A 19086-nucleotide genomic window follows, 5' to 3' on the forward strand; every position below is an offset into this window, starting at 1 on the left:
ATTGAGCATGGAGTCCAACATAGAGCTCCACCTCACAACCCTGAGATCACAACCCGAGTGGAAACCAAGAGTCTGATGTTTAATTGACTGAGCCAGTCCCCCTCCCAGACCAAGATAATTAAAAGGGATATCTATGGCTACTCTTCCTCCATTACATCTGGTCAGCCCCCAAGACCTGTAGATTTTTCCTAGAAACTCTCTTGTCCTTTCTGTCCTCCTGCTGCCTCCTCATTTTGTCATCTTCTTGCTGGATTATTATACAATTTTCCTGACTGCTCTCCACATTTTGCTTTTCCCTCCAGCCCCTCAATTCCTGTACACTAGTCCATTCTTCATGCAGCTTCCAGACTCATTTTTCTGATGTACCAAGTGAGTCCCTCTCTCACTTAAAAATTTTGGTGGCTTCCCATCATTGTTAGAATGAAACAAAAACTTTTCTTGGTTTTAAACCCTTCAGAATGTGTTCTCAGCTTCCCTCGCAAGCCTCATCTCTGCCCCTTCTATTTGTACCCAAAGTGTGAATAAAGTGAAAGAAAAAAAAAGTGAAGAAATTCAGCTTGAATGGCCAGAGCTCAATGAAATAGATGACAGCATCACCAATTGAGAGTGAAGAGGTAAAGTTGAGGTGTAACAGGCACAGAGATTTAGAACATCTAAGATAGAGAACCCGCAGGACTATAATGGGGAATCAAGAAAGAAGGATTGAGAAATACTGAGGGCTTTTTGAGGTTAGATGGCAAGGGTTAGCAGAAGGCCTCTTTTGGCTACATAACTCTCCTGCAATGTGTGGCGACCTAGAAGAAAGCCCTAAGAATGAGACCATTGAGTTTACCCAAATCAAGTTTTTCAAGATCTTCTTGGTAGAACACCAAGTGCTACTAAAATGCTTATGAAGGGGTGTCTGGGTGGCTCAGTTGATTAAGCACCTGACTCTTGATTTTGGGGTCATGATCTCAGGGTCATGAGGTCAAGCCCCATGTTGGGCTCTACTGAATGTGGAGCCTGCTTAAGATTCTCCCTCTCCCTCTCCCTTATGTCCTGCTCAGGCTGTCTCTCCACAGTTAATGTCTGACACCCACCCACCCCCAGGCCAAGTTCAACGGCTTTTCTATGGACTGCCATAAGCCCACTATCACACTTTATTGCAATATCTGGTAACTTTCCTATTTTCCACACTGGTCTTTGAGCTCCTAGAGGTCATGGGGACCGTCTTTCAAACCTGTAACCTTGATGCCTTGTGCAATATGCTCAATAAACATTTGTGAAATAGAGAGAAAGCTAAAGAGGTAGAAGGAGAATGAAAAAAATAATACTCTTATCGGACCAGGAAGGCATGAAAGACAAAGAGCCTCAAGAAGGGGGAGGAAAGGGGATCCCTGGGTGGCTCGGCGGTTTAGCGCCTGCCTTCAGCCCAGGGCGCGATCCTGGAGTCCCGGGATTGAGACCCACGTCGGGCTCCTGGTATGGAGCCTGCTTCTCCCTCTGCCTGTGTCTCTGCCTCAATCTCTCTCTATGTCTATCATGAATAAATAAATAAAATCTAAAAAAAAAAAAAAAAGAAGGGGGAGGAAAGCAGGAGAAATGACTGATACAAACCCTGAATGCTACTTATGTGCGCCACAGGGCACCAAGACCATTCAGAACCTTTGTGCCAGAGAACAGCAATATGCCCAATGCCATAGTGGGGGTGGGGGGGCTTTAGCCATTTAAAACCCTCAAAGATGAGGTTTAGCGTCTGCCTTCAGCTCAGGACATGCGTGATCCCAGAGTCCTGGGATCGAGTCCCATTTGGGCTCCTTGTGTGGAGCCTGCTTCTCCTGTCTCTGCGTCTCTCTGTCTCTCATGAATAAGTAAATAAAATCTTTAAAAATAAAATAAAATAAATAAAACCCTCAAGATGAAAGCATAACAACACCAATAAAAATGGTGATACTTGAGAAAGCCAGTTGTGATTTTCTCAGTCTTCTAAAACATGGATAAAATCATACTTAGAGGGATGCCTGGGTGGCTCAGCAGTTGGGCATCTGCCTTTGGCTCAGGGTGTGATCCCACGGTCCTGGGATCGAGTCCCACATCGGGCTCCCTCATGGAGCCTGCTTCTCCCTCTGCCTACGTCTCTGCCCCTCTCTCTGTGTCTATCATGAAAAAATAAATAAAATCTTTTTAAAAAATCATATTTATAAACCTTGCTTTTTGTTACATACAAATTAAGTGAAAACTGGCTCATGTATCAGAATGTTCATATCGACATCTTTCAGAGTAACCAAAAACTAGAAACAAACCAAATGTCTCTCAACAGAAATGGGCAAATAAATTAGAGTATATTCACACAATAGATTGCTGCATCATAATGAAAAGCGACAACAACAAAAACAACATACTGAACATGCAAATCACATGGATGGATCTCACAAACATCATGTTGAGTGAAAGAAGCCAAACCCAACAAGTACATTCTGTATGACTTCATTTATATGACATTCAAAAGCAGAGACAACTAATCTATGGTGATAGAGGTCAGAAAGTGGTTGGTTATCTTTAGAGGTTATCAACTGGGAGGGAGCATGAAAGAACCTTTTAGAGACCCAAAAATATGTTGAACTGGGTGGTGACTACATGAACAGATGGAAAAGCTCATCAGGCTGTAAATTTAACAGATACGCACCTTACTGTACCCAAGTTAAAAGGGGGAAATCTTAAACATTATACTGGTGCTGCAAATGCAGCTTCCAGACAAGTCTTTCAGAGTTGACCCTAGCTCAGTACCCTCAAGCTCCTCCTGCCTTCCTTCCCTGTAGAGAACTTTGGAAGTTGCTACATTCCTTAATCCCAGAGTGTGTGTTTGTTTGTGGTTATATAAATCCGATCTGGAGTGGGGGGTACGCCTGGGTGGCTCATCAAGTTAAGCATCCAGCTCTTGGTTTCAGTTCGGGTCATGATCTTGGGGTCTTGGAATCAAGCCCCACTTCAAGCTCCACGCTTGGCAGGGAGTCTGCTTAGTTGGGATTCTGTTTCTCCCTCTCCTTCTGCCCCTCACCCTGTTCACACACTCTCCCCACCTCCCCCACCTAAATAAATGAATAAATAAAATCTTTAAAAAAAAATCTGGGGCACCTGGGTGGATCAGTGGGTGAGTATCTACTTTTGGCTCAAATAGTGATCCTGGAGTCCTGGGGACGAGTCCCACATCAGGCTCCCCATGGGAAGCCTGCTTCTCCCTCTGCCTGTGTCTCTGCCTCTCTCTCTCTCTTTCTCTGTTTCTCATGAATAAATCAATAAAAATCTTTAAAAAAAAAATCTAATCTATGGAGGCCACCTAAGGTGGGGTGAGGTGAAGGACATTCTTCACGAGTGAGATGAGACTTCATCATATGTGAGCCCATGGCAATATCCCTAAGTAGGGGAACCATGACATTCATCTTCCAAACCAGGACACTTTTGAGAACAAAAGGGAGATCCATGAACATTTTCACCAGGACAACAGGCATCAACCAGAATGCCCCAGGCAAAGGGATATATAATGCAACTTCTTGATCTAAAACCTGCCAGACGGCCAGGAAAGTACACACACGGGGACAAGTGTGATTTGAACCATTTGGGACAAGGCTGGGGGTACACGAGGAGGAAATGGGCACAGAGAGTAGCCTGTGATCAATGGTGCAGAGGTGTTCTATATAATGGCTCTTCAGGGAACCTGGCCTCCAGCCCACGCCCCAGCTGCTCCCTTCCTCCTCTCCGAATTGACTGTCCCTTCTCTGGAACTCCTGGGCCTGACCCCGCTCCCTGGTCCTCCCAGCCCACGGTTCCCCTGACCTGCTCCCTTTCCCAGAACTCAGTCGTCTGAGCCCCCAGCCTGTGGTTCACTCCTAGGCCTCAGCCTTTCCTGCCTTCGACTGAAACGGCAGCATCTTCTAAGCCCTGGGGGCTTCCCCGGGCCCAGCCGGGGGCCTAGAACCCGCCCGCCTGCCACGCTGCCACTGCCGCTTCCTCTATAAAGGGGACCCAGGCGTCCGGGCCCAGGCACCCAGCCTAGCAGGTGAGACTCTCCGCCCCGTCGTCCCCGTGGGTGGCAGACCCCGCTGGGCACTCTGCCCCTCTGCCTGCGCCCCAGCCCCCCAGTACCTCCTGCCTGGGGCTGGGCCTGGGTGGGTTCACTGTCGGTTTGTTCCCCTCCCTCTGATGCTTCATCAATCAGACTTTTTTCTCTGTCTCTGTCACACGTTCTCTGTTTCTACCACGATACCTCTCTGTTCCCCTCTCTAGTCTGTTTCTCTTTCTGTGCCCCCCTTGTTCAGCCGGGCTTTCCCTGACTGCATCCTGTTCCCTTCTCTTGTTGCCCGGTCTCTCCCGGGCTTTGTCGGCCGGCGGGAGGCCCGTCCTCCGCCCCCCCCCAGCCCCGCCCCGCTCACCCCGCGGCGCGCACCACTCACCGGCTCTCTCCCTGCAGGTTCTCCCCATGACACCACCTGGAAGGCTCTACCTCCTGAGGGTGCGCAGCGCCCCCGTCCTCCTCCTCCTGGGGCTGCTGCTGGGACTGCCGCCTGGGGCCCAGGTGAGGCAGCAGGAGAATGGGGGCTGCAGGGGTCGTCCAGCCACACTTTGGGCCTTAAGCCACCCTCCACCCTTTTGTCCTCTAGGGGTTTCCTGGTGCCGGCATCTCACCCTCGGCTGCCCGGACTGCCTACCAGCACCCTCAGAAGCACTTCATACAAGGCACCCTCAAACCTGCTGCTCATCTTATTGGTAAACAGCACCTGGCGCTCTGGACATGTGGCTCCCAGCTCTCCTCCCACACCCCCTTCAAGGGACCAAACATCTAGTGCACTTCTCCCCTAACTTCCCCCACCCTCCCACATAGAGGTATCCCACTCCCATCTGTCCTCCCAGCCACCCCCAGGAACTCAGCCCAGTACCTACTTCCTCAGGGTTTAAGACTGCTGACACCCCAGGTTCTTGACCCCTCCTGTTCCCTCTGTCTCCTCCTAGGAGACCCCAGCATCCAGAACTCGCTGCGCTGGAGAGCAAACACGGATCGTGCCTTCCTCCGCCATGGCTTCTCTCTGAGCAACAATTCCCTCCTGGTCCCCACCAGTGGCCTCTACTTTGTCTACTCCCAGGTGGTCTTCTCAGGGGAAGGCTGCTTCCCCAAGGCCACCCCCACCCCACTCTACCTGGCCCATGAGGTCCAGCTCTTTTCCTCCCAGTACCCCTTCCATGTGCCTCTCCTCAGTGCTCAGAAGTCTGTGTGCCCAGGGCCACAAGGACCTTGGGTGCGCTCTGTGTACCAGGGAGCTGTGTTCCTGCTTACCCAGGGAGATCAGCTATCCACTCACACCGATGGCATCTCCCACCTACTCCTCAGCCCCAGTAGTGTCTTCTTTGGAGCCTTCGCTCTGTAGAAAAATCCAGAAAAAAAAATTGGTTTCAAGACCTTTTCCCCATTTTGCCTCCATTCTGACCACTTCAAGGGTCACCATGCCTCTCTTTTGACCCTTCCAATAGCCTCAAGTCTCCCCTGCTAGTGTTACCTAGAGCTTCCAAAGAAGGAATTCTAAGGCACTTCAGGGGACCATACCTCCCTTCAGCATACCCCAATGCTAGGCTGAGGAGTTCGAGTTCTGCCTAGAAATTCCTGCCGGTTCTCCAACTGTCCTACCAGTCTAAGGAGGACCTAGCCCTGGACAGGGAGGGGGCAGACACCAGGAGGAGCTTGGGTGGATAACAGAAGGCAGGGGAGGGGGGATTATTTATGAAGGGGAAAAAATTAAATTATTTATTTATGGAGAATGGAGGGAAGGGAATAATAGAAGTCCACCAGAAGAGAGAGAGAGAGAAATATGCCCAAGAGATGAAGAGCAAGAGAACATCGGCATAAGGATAACCCAGTGAAAGAGAAACCAAGCATGTCTGAGACACCAGGGAGCTCTAGAAGGAAGCAAAGGACTCTTCAGATCCAACCACTGCTTGACTAGACACCCCATGAGGAGACATCTGCACCTTCAATGAAGCCCAATAAACCTCTTTTCTCTGAAACGCTGTCTATGTCTGTCTGTCTGGGAGGGGAGAATTTTCCTGGTCTCAAAGAAATGGAAGGGGGACAGGGGCCTCAGAAGAGACAGGAACTGTGGAGCTGCAAGGAGATGAAGGGGCCTAAGGAGCTGGGGGGGGGGGGGATGTGGCAGGATCACAGGGGTGAGGCAGCCAGACTGCTCAGGGAAACTGAAGGATAAGCTGGGAAGAGAAAGGAAAAATAAGAGCCCAAGGTCTGCAGGAGTGGAGGTCAGGGCCCGGTGGGCTCAGACGGCTAAGTGTGGAGGCTCAGAGGAAAAGGGATTACAGGAGTCCTCTGGGGAGAAGCGACCACGCCGAAGGCTGGGCACAGGGACCCTCTGGAAGAATGGCTGTGCAAGGGCCCTAAGGAATGGGAGACCCCCAGGTTAGGGGGGTGGGGAACATGGGAGACATTTTAGGAGACATGGTCACGGTCACACAGAGGGGCTCTGACGGTTAGGGCTATCTCCAGAAATCTGGGGGCATGGAGTTCTTTGGGACACAAGGCCACACACAGGAGCTCTGACAGAGGAGAGCTCATGCAAAAATCGAGGGCTCAGAGTCCCTTGGAAGCCAAGACTGAAACCAGCACTGCTCAGTTCCCGGTCAGAATGAAAGGAGAAGCCTGCCCTCGTGGGGTGAATTCCCAGGCTTGATTTCGCTCCCACAGGGGCTGCCCCGGGTGGGTCCCTGCCATTTACCGCCCCTCCCCAGCCCATCAGGGACCCCATCCACATCTCCAGCCTCATGCTCCCTTCTATCAAGCTGCTCCCCCCCCCCCAGGGACCCAAACACACGTGTCAGGACCCTGCATAGCTCCCTCTCCAAGCTCTCTCCCCACCAAGGACTCTGCTTTCTGAAGCCCCACCCCTTGCACCTTTCTGGCTCTACACCTACCAAGTCCAGTCTGGAAATCAGAGGAAAACAGCCCGCAGACCTGAACCTCAGAAAAAAAAATGGAGGGAATGGGAATTGGGGGCAGAGGGAAACTGGGGTCCAGTCTCCAGGGTCCTACACAATGTACACAGCAGTGACTGGCCCAGGAAGCCTCCCTCAGAATCCGAGGGGGGCGAGTAGGAAGTATCCTTGATGCCTGGGTGTCCCCAACTTTCCAAACCCCCGCCCCCACGATGGAGAAGAAACCGAGACCGAAGGTGTAGGGCCCCACCGCTTCCTCCAGATGAGCTCATGGGTTTCTCCACCAAGGAAGTTTTCCGCTGCTTGAATGAGAGCCTTTCCCCGCCCTCCTCTCGCCCCGCGGGTATATAAATGCAGCTGTTTGCACACCCAGCCAGCAGGAGCTCCCTCAGCGAGGACACCAGGGGACCAGCGGGGAGAGAACACGCAACTCCAGAGGCCCCTGGAAATAACTTCTCAGACGACGCCCCCCCAGACAAGCAGCGAGACGATTCTCTCCCTCTAATACACACGGCCCCAGGGCTCTACCGTCTCCCCACTGGACCTGAGCCCCTCTCAGAAGCACACCATGAGCACTGAAAGCATGATCCGGGACGTGGAGCTGGCCGAGGAGCCGCTCCCCAAGAAGGCGGGGGGCCCCCCGGGCTCCAGAAGGTGCTTCTGCCTCAGCCTCTTCTCCTTCCTCCTCGTCGCAGGAGCCACCACACTCTTCTGCCTGCTGCACTTTGGAGTGATCGGCCCCAGAGGGAAGAGGTGAGTGCCCCACGGAGGACTTGGCTCATTCTCCCGCCAGGGAGGGTGGTGGTACTGGTGGGGACCATTGAGAGAGGAAAATGTGGAGAAAGATGGGGAGGCAGAAGGAGATATGGGGAGAGATGGAAGAGGGAGAGCGAGGAGCACATGGAAGATGCTCATGGATTGCATAATGAATGAATGAATGAATGATGAATGAATGAATGAATGAGCACGCAGACAGACATATGTAAAGAGAGATGTGTGGAGAGATGTGGGTTGTGGGTAGAGAGATGGGAACAGAACAAGTGATATGAATAAAGATGGTGAGACAGAAAGATATGGACAATATGAGAGAGAGATAAGGAAAAATGTGAGAAAAGAGATAAGGAAAGATGAAGGTGTCTGGCTCATGGAAGCCACTCCGCGAAAGTGTTGTGATATGGATGAATGGACAATGGATGGATGGGAGAGAAAACTAAAGTCTGAGCTGCATAAGCTGTTTCTCCTTTAGGGGTGACTTGCTCTGATGCTAAACCTCCTTCTTCTCCCCAACAGCTCCCAAATGGCCTCCAACTAATCAGCCCTCTTGCCCAGACAGTCAGTAAGTATCTCCAAAGCCTCTCTCTTCATTCTGACCTTGTGTGGGAGTGAATCCTGGGAGAGAAGCAGTGGGGGAGATCCAGGCACTGGTTTGAGGGGAGGAGGCATGGAGGTCAAAGTAGTGGGATCTTTTCCAGGAAGCTTAAGGGTCTCACCATTTTCTTTCCTCTTCCCTCCTCAGAATCATCTTCTCGAACCCCAAGTGACAAGCCAGTAGCTCATGTTGTAGGTAAGAGCTCTGCGGATGTAGCTGGGTGGGGGATGGGGAAGCACATCGGCTATTGAGGGATAGGATTTGGGGGCTGACCCCAGGCTGAGGGTAAACAGACCTTAGAGTTGGTATGAGAGGGACTCACTGGCCTTGAGGCAGATACTCAGAATCTCATGGCCAGATGGTATGTGGGAAGGCAGAGGGGACAGGAACCGGATGTGGGGGGGTGCAGAACCCGAGGGCCAGGATGTGGAGAGTGGAACTGACGGGGTCACACTGACTCACCCCTCTCTCCTTCTCTTCTTCCCTCCAGCAAACCCCGAAGCTGAGGGGCAGCTCCAGTGGCTGAGCCGACGTGCCAATGCCCTCCTGGCCAACGGCGTGGAGCTGACAGACAACCAGCTGATAGTGCCATCAGATGGGTTGTATCTCATCTACTCCCAGGTCCTCTTCAAGGGCCAAGGATGCCCTTCCACCCATGTGCTCCTCACCCACACCATTAGCCGCTTCGCCGTCTCCTACCAGACAAAGGTCAACCTACTCTCTGCCATCAAGAGCCCTTGCCAAAGGGAGACCCCAGAGGGGACCGAGGCCAAGCCCTGGTACGAGCCCATCTACCTGGGAGGGGTCTTCCAACTGGAGAAGGGTGATCGACTCAGCGCTGAGATCAATCTGCCTAACTATCTGGACTTTGCCGAGTCCGGGCAGGTGTACTTTGGAATCATTGCCCTGTAAGGGGGTAGGACGTCCATTCTTGCCCAAACCGACCCTTTGATCACTCACTTCCTCTGACCCCTCACCCCCTTCGGGCTTAGAAAGAGAATTAAGGGCTCAGGGCTGGGCCTCAAGCTTAGAACTTTAAACAACGACACTTAGAAACCTAAGATCCAGGGATGTGAGACCCGGATGACATGACACAGCACTGGCCACCACCAAGAATTCAAACCAGGGCTTCCAGCACTCACTGGAGGCCTCAGGTTTGGATCCCTGAATGCAACTTGGAATTCTTGGAATGTGGGGGTCAGGGAACCTTCATTTCTGGCTAGAACACTTCAGAACAACCCTTGAGAAGATCTCAACTAGAATCTGACATGAGTGGATCTCACACCTCCCTTTCGTCATATGTTTCCAGACTTCCTGAGAAGGAAAGCCCAGTGACTCCCACGTGGAGCCAGCTCTTCCTATTTATGTTTGCACTTGTGATTATTTATTATTTATTTATTATTTATTTATTTACTGATGGATGTATTTATTTGGGAAGTTGGGGTGTCCTGGAAGACCGAACATAGGGGCTGCCTTGGCTCAGACATGTTTTCTGTGAAAACGGAGCTGAACTCTAGGCTGTTCCCACCTGGCCTCCTGGCCTCTGTGCCTCCTTTTGCTTATGTTTTTCAAAAATATTTATCTGATAGAGTTATCTAAACAATGCTGATTTGGTGACTGACTGTCGCTACATCGTGGAACCTCTGCTCCCCAGGGGAGTTATGTCTGTAATCGCCCTACTGGTCAGTGGCGAGAAATAAAATGTGCTTAAAAAAGAAACACAGTCTCTTTCTTGGAATTAATTCTGAATCTTCCTCTCCTCCGGGGTGGGAGGCCACTCCCTGAAGTCCTCTCTCTGTAAGCCTTCAGATCCTTGAACCTGGGGCACCTAGGTGGCTCATCCAGTGGGTTGAGCCTCTGACTTCTGATTTTTGGCTCAGGTTGTGATCTCAGGCTGGTGGGATAGAGCCCCATGTCTCTGCAGGGAGTCCGCTTCTCTTCCTCTCTCTCTGCCTCTCCCTCTGCTCACTCACACGTGTGTGCTCTCTCTCAAATAGATGAAGAATTTTTTTAAACCCCTGAATCCATATAAAAAATGCAGAGAAGAGTTTGTTTTTGTTTTTATTTTTTAAATGATCCCTAGGCACCTGGGTGGCTCAGCGGTTTAGTGCTGCCTTCAGCCCAGGGCGTGATCCTGGAGACCTGGGATCGAGTCCTGTGTTGGACTCCCTGCATGGAGCCGGCTTCTCCCTCTGCCTGTGTCTCTGCCTCTCTCTGTCTCTCTCTATGTCTCTCATGAATAAATAAATAAAATATTTTTTAAAAAATACAAAATAAATGATCCCTGAACACGGTCTCCACTCACAGGACTACTGAGGCTCAGGAGACCCTACATATAACAAAGCCCTGTCAAATAGGCCCCTCCCCCAGGAAACCGAAGCCTGAACCTAATACCTCTCCCTCAGGGTGTGGGAATTTCCAACTCTGGGAATTCCAATGGGGAAGTCCTGCACCTGAAATGCTCAGGTGAGGTTTCCTGCTGTTGCTGCCTGTAGGAGAGTCTGGGAAGGGCCACATTCTCAGGCATCTGAATCACAGCCAAAGGACTCCCAGATATTCAGATCGCCTGATCCTAGGCTCCCCAGCAGCCCTAACTGTACAACATGAACCAGTTACTCAGCCTCATCTACCCACCAAAGACAGAAACACATCCCACAAATGGGTCCACAAAAGAAGAGAAGGCCCAAGCTACATCTGAGCACCTAGCATAGCACTTGGCATAGTAACCACTCAGTGAATTCTGACTTTCTATCTGCTTCCATCTCTCAGTGAGTGGAATTGAAGAGACGAAAGAAAATTCAGAAACAGGAATAGGATACGGGTGAAGGACTCACATAGCAGCTCTCACCGATGTTCTTGGTGAATATGAGGGGAGGGTCATGAGGTAGATGGGCTGGAAAGAGAAAAGGGCCCTCTCTCCTCAGGAATTCCTAGTTCCTGGGCAGCCCAGGTGGCTCAGCGGTTTAGCGCTGCCTTCAGCCCAGGGCGTGATCCCGGAGACTCAAGATAGAGACCCACGTCGGGCTCCCTGCATGGAGCCTGCTTCTCCCTCTGCCTGTGTCTCTGCTTCTCTCTCTCTCTCTCTCTCATGAATAAATGAACAAACTCTTAAAAAAAAAAAAAGGAATTCCTGGTTCTTCTGGACACAGTCGAAGATCCAGAGGGTGGGAGCCCCACTGGATTCAAGCCCGACGGCTCTGGCAGGAAGGGGAAAACTGTGTGGTATGACGCAGGGGTGGGATGGCTCACTGGAGTGACCTAGATAGGGCCTCCTCCAGCCTAGAGCTGAAAGTCGGTCATGGGGTGCATGGGGTGAGGGGACTGCTGTTACTCGCCCTGGGGCCCCCACACTTGCCAGTGATATATGGAAAGCAGACCTGAAGTGTGAACGAGGGGTGAGGACTTTCCATCTCACCCTGGACAGGGCCAGTGGTCCCAGAGTTTCCTCCTCCCTTTCCTCTCCAGGTTTACCCAGCCCCTATCTTTCCACCTCCTCCCGCACACCCAGTGAGCTGTATGTTTTTCTTTGGAGGGCAGTTGACTGGGTAGTGGCTGAAGGGGCCTTTGGGCAGCAGGGAAGAAGTGCTAGGCCCTCGGGGCTTCATTCCTTCTCCCCCAGCCCTGTTGCTCTGGGGAAGCTGCTAACCTTCCCCTGTCACCATCCGGCTCTCTGATGAGAGGGACGCCAGAGAAAAGCCTGCCGTGTGGAGTCTGGGGAGGACTAGGTGGCTCTGAGAAGAAGGTGCTTGGAGATGCCTCGGGGTTGAGGAGATGCCCTTCTTCCACCTTCCCACTGGGCTAAAAATGCTGGGGCAAGTTCATTCAGAGGCAGGAGGTGGGTGGGAACCGAGCAGATGGGCTTCTCAGAGGGCAGAGGCCAGAGGAAGTGATACGGATTGTTTCAAGCAACCAGAAAGAGAGCCCGTAAGGACACCTGTGTAGCCCCCTGAATCGAGACACGGGAGCAGCGCGGCACCTGTGTTTGGCGGCGCTAAAGCCTTACAGACTTTATTCTCTTGGGGCTCGCCCGCAGACTCCCGACGGCCCCCTACCCTCCCCCCCGGCCACGGGGTCGCCTGCAGCCCGGGCCCCCAGCCTCAGCCCACCATCACCGCCCCGAAGAAGGTCTTCCCCCTGCGGTAGTCCACCATGTCGGGGTGGCTGATGTTGACGTACACGCGCTCGCCCCTCCGGAGCTGAACCAGGCCGCCGAAGCCCACGCTCGTGTACCACAGCGGCCCGTACTCGCGCGCCCGGGCCGGGCCGGGGGCCGGGGTGACGGTCTCGGCGCCCTCCAGCAGCAGCTCGGGAGACCCCGGCCCGTAGGCGCCCCCCGCGCGGAGCAGGCGGCTGCGCAGCGTCACCGGGGGGTCGGGCGGGCCCCGGCCGGCAGGGGGCGCCCGGCCCCGGTAGCCGACGTGACAGTAGAGGTAGTAGAGGCCGTCCCGGGGCAGCGCCAGCCCCTCGGCGCCCGAGAACAGCGTCCCGCTCCTCAGAAACGCCTCTTCCTTCTTCGCCTCCCAGCCTAGCCCCTGCCCCTTGGTCCAGGCGCCTGCGGAGAGACGGGCCTGTCGGCGCCCGGGCGGCCGTCCTGGAGGAACGGCCCGGGCCTGGGACGTCGGGGTGCGCCGGGGAGAGACCGCGGGCGTTTGCGCCCCTGCAGGCCGCGGCCGGCGCGAGAGCGCGTGGGTGCCCCCGCCCCCGCCGCGGCGAGGCGGGCAGCGGGCTGGGGCCCCCGCGTGCGGTGCGCAGCGCGGAGCGCGGAGATCCAGGCCGCGTTTTGCCTGCTCCTGCTCCAGGAGGGGAGAGGCTGGGATGCGGGAGGAGAGGAAGGTGGGCGCTGTAGGGCCCAGGGGGCGATGCAGGTCCCAATCCGAGCCCCGCAACAGCAGAGCAAAGGGAGTCTAACTGTGCCGAGCAGAACCGGCCCCCTTGGACTACCTATGAGGTCCTTACCTATGAGGTGGGCGGCGGGGAGCCTGGAACTGAAATCTGCTTCTGTTTCCTCCTCTGGCAGCTCCTGTGACCCTGGAAGAGGGGAAGAGTCCACTATTGGGGGCCAGGGTGGTCATCCATGCGTGGTGCCCCTGAGAGGACAGGGTGCCCGGGTGGGATTCCAGAGGAAGAGTACATCGGGGTGCAGATAGATGGGAGCTGGGCATCCCTGAAAGGCTGGAGCAGGGGAGGGGAAGATGGTCTGCTCTTACCCAATCGCTGCTGGACCTGGGCCTGCATCCCCGGGTCAGCGGTCCTGGTGACCTGAGCGGGTGGGGTCACAGTGCCCAAAGTTCAGTTTTAGCTGATGCCAGCCCCACCCCTCCCATCGCAGACTCAAGCTCCAGGCCTGGGGTTTATTCCCACCAGTCCTATCCCCAGCACACATCTCCCTGAGAGGGCCAGCAAGTGAGGCATATGGACTTGGTCAGAGATGGAGGGCTGAGGATGTGATGGGAAGAGGAGAGGAGATAGCCACACAAGCAGGAAGGAGCTTGGAGCTAGCAGGACACAATAGCGTCACAGAACATGGAAGGAGGACCAGCAAAGAGACAGACAAGGCATCCCCACCAGGCACAGCCAAGCCCACTGAGCAGGATGACACAAGAGACCCCCAGGCATCGAGAGAGGTAAGTGGGCATTAGCATACGCCCTTCTAAGGCTTGCTGCATCTACTCACCAGTCCTCCTCCTGGCTCCTGGGGCACCAAGGCCCTCACAGCCAAGACAGTGATAGGCACAGCCAGCAGCAGGGTCACCAGGGAAGTGGCTCCCGCCACAGCCAGCAGGAGGCAGCCCTTCCCCTGGGGCCTCCTACCCCAGCCCTCTAGCCACAGTGCCCCCATTGAAACTGAGCTAGGGCCAGGGCAGGGGGGCTTTCATACCTAAGGGGTGGGGCCACCCCCTCCCCATAGACCCACACACCTGACTGGGACTTTCCCCACACCCCTGCTCCCCTCACCCAGCTTCCTGTTTACCCAGAGCTGGGGCGGGGCAGCTGGATGTCGGGTTCTCTGAACTGGGGAAGGAGTTGGGGTGAAGAGACAGGCCTGCAGGGTAGAGCTGGAGGGGGCCTTAGAGATCTTCTGGCTCAGCGGGGAGGGATGATAGCTTACAGAAAGGCAGGCAGGAAAGCTGCATGAGGAGAACACCCAACTGCATTTCTAGGGCAGTCTGCATTCTTCTACACCCCAGTGATGGGTGCTGGAGGGAGGGCTGTATCCACATCCTTGAGGTCAAGCGCTGCAATAGGAGGACAAAAACTGAGGTCTTGAGGGATGGATATCTGGGTCCCTGAGAAGAACTTATGCTCGCACTGGATTGATGCCCCCTTCCATCCCCTCACTCACCCCTAACGCCCAGAGCTTGCTGAGAAGCAGAGTTAAGCCAATCCATAGAAATAGTAGGTGAAAGGGGCCTCAGCCTCCCCACTGACTATTGACTCACTGAGGAGTGATGGAAATGAGTATTACCTCCCTTGCTCCACAGAGTGTAGACAGGAGAGCGATGGGGGCATGGCCCCAACTCCTAAGAGCTTCACCTTCACTGTCTAAAGTGGGCCCCATCCATGTTTATGAATAAATGAAGGAAGGACAAATGAATGAATGAGGAAGCAAAATAGAGCAGCATTGAATGGTATGGTAGACAGTGCAGTGGGAGTTGAAGGGAGGAAAGACCAGGTCCAAGGAAGTTGGAGGTGGTCCCAGATCATGTCCCCTTCTTAATAACATCTCTGCAATTAGGTAATAGTAATAATAATGTAGCTGTTAATCAAATAGCACGTAGCATGTGCTTGCCACCGATCCACGCACTTTATATATAGAAATTCTTTTAATCCTGACAAAAACTCTATGAAGAAACTGAGGTACAGAGAGGTAAAGGAACTTATAGAAAGCCACACTGTAGTGGCAGGGTCAGGATTTGAACCCAGGCAGTCTGGCTCCACAGCTTTGACCACAAGACAGTTAAACACACACACATACACACCCTGAGTTTTTACATTTTAATGTATGTAAATCTTAACTTCCTCAGAACCCCAAAAAAGAAATGGGGAAATAAAAGCTGGATTCGAATCACTGATAAGCATGGTAAAAGGTTTCGAGGTAAGATGTGTACTGATGTCTGCAACTTTGAAAGGTATCCATAAAAATGAGATGGATTGATAGGTATGTGATAAAGCAAATATAGAAAACTGTCAATTTTAGAATATAGGTGGTAGGGATATGTTCACTGTAAAATTATTTCAATTTTGTTCTGTTTGAACATCTTAATAATAAAATGTTGGGGAAATAAAACCCTGAATCTTATCCTGCTGTCCAACATGGAGGACACTGTGGATGGGGGGAGAGGGAAGAAATGCCAGAAAGTTTCTGAATGTGAAGGAGGAAATGCACATGCATATGAACGCAGGCATGCATATCCACCTTACCTCCTCCCTCAACATGAGCTCTCCAGTCTCCACCCTCCTTTTTTTAAATTTATTTTATTTTATTTTATTTTATTTTATTTTTTAGTCTCCACCCTCCTTAAGGACTCCAGCACCCATCTCCTTCTCTATCTCAGTGCCACTAACAGGCCTTCATCCAGGTTTCTGTCCAGAAGTTCTCAGATCACGGCTTTTATTTTTGTGCTCAACATCAGAATGCTGCCTCCTACAGGAAATCCACCTAGATTGCCCACACTTCTTTCCCAACCCCAACTTGTCATCAGCTTTCTGTCCTAGACTCTCAGCAGTACTGAGGTACTCCTATACATCTAGTCTGGCTGCCTCTGACTCTGTCCGTCAATCAGTCAGTCAAGTGCCCTGCTAGATACAGCCTCAGAACACCAGGCAAGTTACCCCCAAACTACCAGTGCTCCCATTCTGGTGTGGGAGCCTGGATGTGTGTCTACACATATACATTGGGATCATGAGCTCACAGCGGATGCAGTGTGAGGGGTAATTGAGGGAAAGTTAATCAGGAAAGGTACCTAGAGAAGGTATACACTCACGGACTACTAGCAGGCTCGGCAGGCTGCCTGGAGCTGAGGGGGATTATAGGCTAGGTTATGGTCCTAGGAGTCTGAAAGGAAAGATGTCATAACCCCAACCTTCAAAGCCAAATTTCCTCTCCTGACAAAGCTAGGGAGGTATCCAGACTGGGGGAGACGGTAAAGCCAGAGGAGGGGCAAGAATGTCTGAAGTGGCAACACCTCTCCACCCAGACAGCTCCGGCCAGTCTGGAGTCTCTACCGGCAGGCCACAGCTTTGGATAAACTGGGAGAGAGCAGGCACCCTGGTAGGGAAAATAGGGGTGGGGGGCAGTCATACCCCACAGTGAAGCTAAGATGAGGGAAGAGAGTATGGCTTTTGAGGTTCCCTGAGCCCTGGAGGCACCTGCTGTCCAGCCTCTGTCTCTGCTCCCCAAAGAATTAAATACAATCTACTTCTGCTCCCACTTCCTCTCATGTCTATCTCAGGCCCTCCTCTCCACCTGTGTTTCTGCTCCCCAGTCCACACACACACACCCCACAATTCCTCCTGAACCTAGGAGCGTCCCAGTTGCCAGACCCTGGTCAGTGCAGCTGGCTCTGGTGGCATGAAGTCAGCAATCCCCTCTTTGCCCTCAAACAGGAACCAGTGGTTGCAGGGCAGGAAGTGCCTGAGGGGAAGTTATGGGGCCCACACGCTCCTCCATGCCACACTTCAGCCCTTGCAGGGTCTGCCCGTGGGAAGTGGCTCTCCACACCAGCCAAGTGGGGCCCTGCTCTCCTCAGTGGCTCTGGCTGGGGGGTGGCCCCAGCTGCCAGGTAGCACTGGATACCACCCTCCCCACTTTTCACTAGTCCACACGTATACTGGAAACCCTGTTCCTCCTCCTCCATCAGCCCCTCACCAGAACCTAGAACTACCCAGTGCTGGAGAGGCCCCTATGAACCACCTCGTCAGTCTAGGGCAGAGGAAGGGGGGTGTGCTCTAGATTCTGGGGTTCAAGGCCACTTGTGCCATTTCTGGGCTGGACCTGCTTATAAGAGTCTGGACTCGAGTTTGGGTTCCTCATCAGGCAAAAGGGGCACCTTTTGATACCCTGTGTTGTGGGGATTAGCAGTGACAAATGGAAAGCGCCCAGATCAGGGTTGGCACATTAGTGGGGCTCCTCAGCCTTGGGACAGTTGTAATGGAGGGCCCCACGTCTTACACATGAGGAACTTGAGGCACGTGATGTGGCCCAGGCCACTTAGCTGAGCAGAGCAGGGCTACATTTCCTGACCTCCGGGTCAGTCTTCAGTGCTGGACCTAATGACAGCTTGTGAGAAATGGAGAGAGGGTAAGGAAACCCTCTGCCCAGGGAGGCTGGTGGGGAGAGAGGATAAAAGGCAGTGTATGTGTCCTTTTACACATAGTAGGTGGGCAAGGGACCTCTGTGGGGAGACCCAGAGACAGCAGGGATGGCAGTGGGAAGCCTTCAAGGGGTGAGCGGTCGTCATGCGTAGGCCTGAGGTCCTAGGCCTGAGGTAACCCATGAGAGATGGGCACCTCTGGTAGAGGTGAGGTAACCCAATCCAGGTTGAAGAATCCCAGCATGTTTCTCTGCCTCTAAACTGTTGGGGGTGGGGGGTTGCTGAGACACCCAAGGCCGAGCAGGAGGATGAGCAGGAGGATGGGGGAAGCCAGAGGGACAAACGGGTCTCCCCTTCCCTGCAGGTTTATGCCCTTACCTATATGGCGGGAGCTTGGGGCTGGGGGGGCTCCTGCTCCTGGCTGTGCTCATTCTGTCCGCCTGTCTGTGTCGGCTTCATCGGAAAGGTGAGCCCCACTTTACCCTCATTCGCCCCGCCCCCCACCCTTTCACAGAAGTCCCTGTCCCATCCCATCCCACCCGCCCTGGAGGCGAGAGTGCAAGTGAGGAAACACCCTCTGGGCCGGGCGGGGTGGGGGGGCAGGGGGCGCCGGCCTGCTGAGCTTCTTCTTTTCTTCCAGTGAGGAGGCTGGAGAGGAGCTGGGTGAGTCCGGACCAGAGGCGGCGGCGGCGGCAGGACGGGCTGAGGGCCCGCGAGGCGAGGCGAGGCGAGGCGAGGCGACACAGGGGAGGGAAAGCAGGGCCATGAAAGAGGCCGAGGCGCGGAGAGGAAGAGGCAGACAGAGGGACACAAGAGAGAAGAGCAGAGAGAACTGGTGTAGAGAGAGGAAAAGGGGGCAAGAGAGAGGAGACAGAGTCAGAGAGACAGAGAACCAGAGAGTGAGAGAGAGAGTGGGCTAGAGAACGGGAGGGAGAGTAAGGACGGCGGCCCCCGGAGCTGGAGCTGCGGGGGAGAAGAGGCGAGGGGGGAAGAGAGCGGGGCCTTAGGCGCCGAGGCGGGCAGGGGGCGCTGGGGGCTGTGAGGCGCACTGGGCTGGGCAGCAGCCTGCGGGAAGGCGGGAAGGGCCGGCCCGGGGGGGGCTCCTCCAACCACCTCCCAGCAGCACCTTGTCCCTGGCCCCAGGCCCAGCTCTCAGAGCAAGAGCTCCACTACGCATCTCTGCTGCCCGTGCCCTGCCGTGAGGGACCCGACCTCAGCCACAGGGAAGGCTCCAAGGAGGACCCCGGCACTGAATATGCCTGCATCGCCAAAAACTAAGCCCCCCGAGCTCCCCCAGCCGCCTCCCTGAACCCAGGAGGACCCTGTGGTCCATGCAGTAAAAACCATGATCTCGCCACCGTCTGTGTCTCAGGCTTCTCAGTCCAATTCAACTCCATCCCACCAAACAGCACCACCGTCAAAACCTAAGCAACT

The 19086-nt window shown here is 53.8% G+C and overlaps 4 protein-coding genes across 5 annotated transcripts; 3 read left to right on the forward strand and 1 right to left on the reverse strand.

The window, feature by feature from the left end:
• The first annotated feature begins 4456 nt into the window (after positions 1-4456).
• Positions 4457-5399, forward strand: LTA (lymphotoxin alpha). The gene is made up of 3 exons (XM_055329694.1): positions 4457-4552; positions 4638-4743; positions 4987-5399. The coding sequence occupies exons 1-3, from the start codon at positions 4457-4459 to the stop codon at positions 5397-5399; spliced, it is 615 nt and encodes a 204-aa protein (XP_055185669.1).
• Positions 5400-7537: 2138 nt separating this feature from the next.
• TNF (tumor necrosis factor) lies at positions 7538-10033 on the forward strand. The gene is made up of 4 exons (XM_055330325.1): positions 7538-7706; positions 8201-8305; positions 8486-8533; positions 8829-10033. Exons 1-4 carry the CDS (start codon positions 7538-7540, stop codon positions 9248-9250), a joined length of 744 nt encoding a protein of 247 aa, XP_055186300.1. The 3' UTR covers positions 9251-10033.
• Positions 10034-12435: 2402 nt separating this feature from the next.
• Positions 12436-14858, reverse strand: LTB (lymphotoxin beta). Its single transcript, XM_055329505.1, has 4 exons — positions 14013-14858; positions 13546-13597; positions 13295-13366; positions 12436-12890 (listed from the first exon to the last, which is right to left on the reverse strand). The coding sequence occupies exons 1-4, from the start codon at positions 14175-14177 to the stop codon at positions 12436-12438; spliced, it is 744 nt and encodes a 247-aa protein (XP_055185480.1). The 5' UTR covers positions 14178-14858.
• Positions 13178-19009, forward strand: LST1 (leukocyte specific transcript 1). 2 transcript variants are annotated; one of them, XM_055329506.1, is made up of 5 exons: positions 13178-13301; positions 13668-13962; positions 18017-18118; positions 18293-18315; positions 18796-18808. In XM_055329506.1, exons 1-4 carry the CDS (start codon positions 13198-13200, stop codon positions 18293-18295), a joined length of 504 nt encoding a protein of 167 aa, XP_055185481.1. In that variant the 5' UTR covers positions 13178-13197; the 3' UTR covers positions 18296-18315; positions 18796-18808. The 2 variants fall into 2 exon arrangements, with proteins under 2 accessions (XP_055185481.1, XP_055185482.1); XM_055329507.1 differs by lacking the exons at positions 13178-13301; positions 13668-13962 and adding an exon at positions 16522-17639 and having other exon boundaries at positions 18796-19009.
• The last annotated feature ends 77 nt before the right edge of the window (positions 19010-19086 follow it).

The sequence above is a fragment of the Nyctereutes procyonoides genome, unplaced genomic scaffold, assembly GCF_905146905.1.
Source record: "Nyctereutes procyonoides isolate TBG_1078 unplaced genomic scaffold, NYPRO_anot_genome, whole genome shotgun sequence".
Taxonomy (NCBI): domain Eukaryota; kingdom Metazoa; phylum Chordata; class Mammalia; order Carnivora; family Canidae; genus Nyctereutes; species Nyctereutes procyonoides.

Coding starts and splice junctions, on each gene's coding strand:
- LST1 (XM_055329506.1), top strand. CDS start 13,198: ATGCAGGTCCCAATCCGAGCCCCGCAACAGCAGAGCAAAGGGAGTCTA. Junction 13,302..13,667: donor ATGAGGTCCTTACCTATGAG/GTGGGCGGCGGG, acceptor CTCCCATCGCAG/ACTCAAGCTCCAGGCCTGGG. Junction 13,963..18,016: donor ACCCCCAGGCATCGAGAGAG/GTAAGTGGGCAT, acceptor CCTTCCCTGCAG/GTTTATGCCCTTACCTATAT.
- TNF (XM_055330325.1), top strand. CDS start 7,538: ATGAGCACTGAAAGCATGATCCGGGACGTGGAGCTGGCCGAGGAGCCG. Junction 7,707..8,200: donor GCTGCACTTTGGAGTGATCG/GCCCCAGAGGGA, acceptor GAGCTGCATAAG/CTGTTTCTCCTTTAGGGGTG. Junction 8,534..8,828: donor GCCAGTAGCTCATGTTGTAG/GTAAGAGCTCTG, acceptor TCTTCCCTCCAG/CAAACCCCGAAGCTGAGGGG.
- LTB (XM_055329505.1), bottom strand. CDS start 14,177: ATGGGGGCACTGTGGCTAGAGGGCTGGGGTAGGAGGCCCCAGGGGAAG. Junction 13,598..14,012: donor AGGAGCCAGGAGGAGGACTG/GTGAGTAGATGC, acceptor CCACCCGCTCAG/GTCACCAGGACCGCTGACCC. Junction 12,891..13,294: donor CCCCGCCGCCCACCTCATAG/GTAAGGACCTCA, acceptor GTCTCTCCGCAG/GCGCCTGGACCAAGGGGCAG.
- LTA (XM_055329694.1), top strand. CDS start 4,457: ATGACACCACCTGGAAGGCTCTACCTCCTGAGGGTGCGCAGCGCCCCC. Junction 4,553..4,637: donor GACTGCCGCCTGGGGCCCAG/GTGAGGCAGCAG, acceptor TTTGTCCTCTAG/GGGTTTCCTGGTGCCGGCAT. Junction 4,744..4,986: donor ACCTGCTGCTCATCTTATTG/GTAAACAGCACC, acceptor GTCTCCTCCTAG/GAGACCCCAGCATCCAGAAC.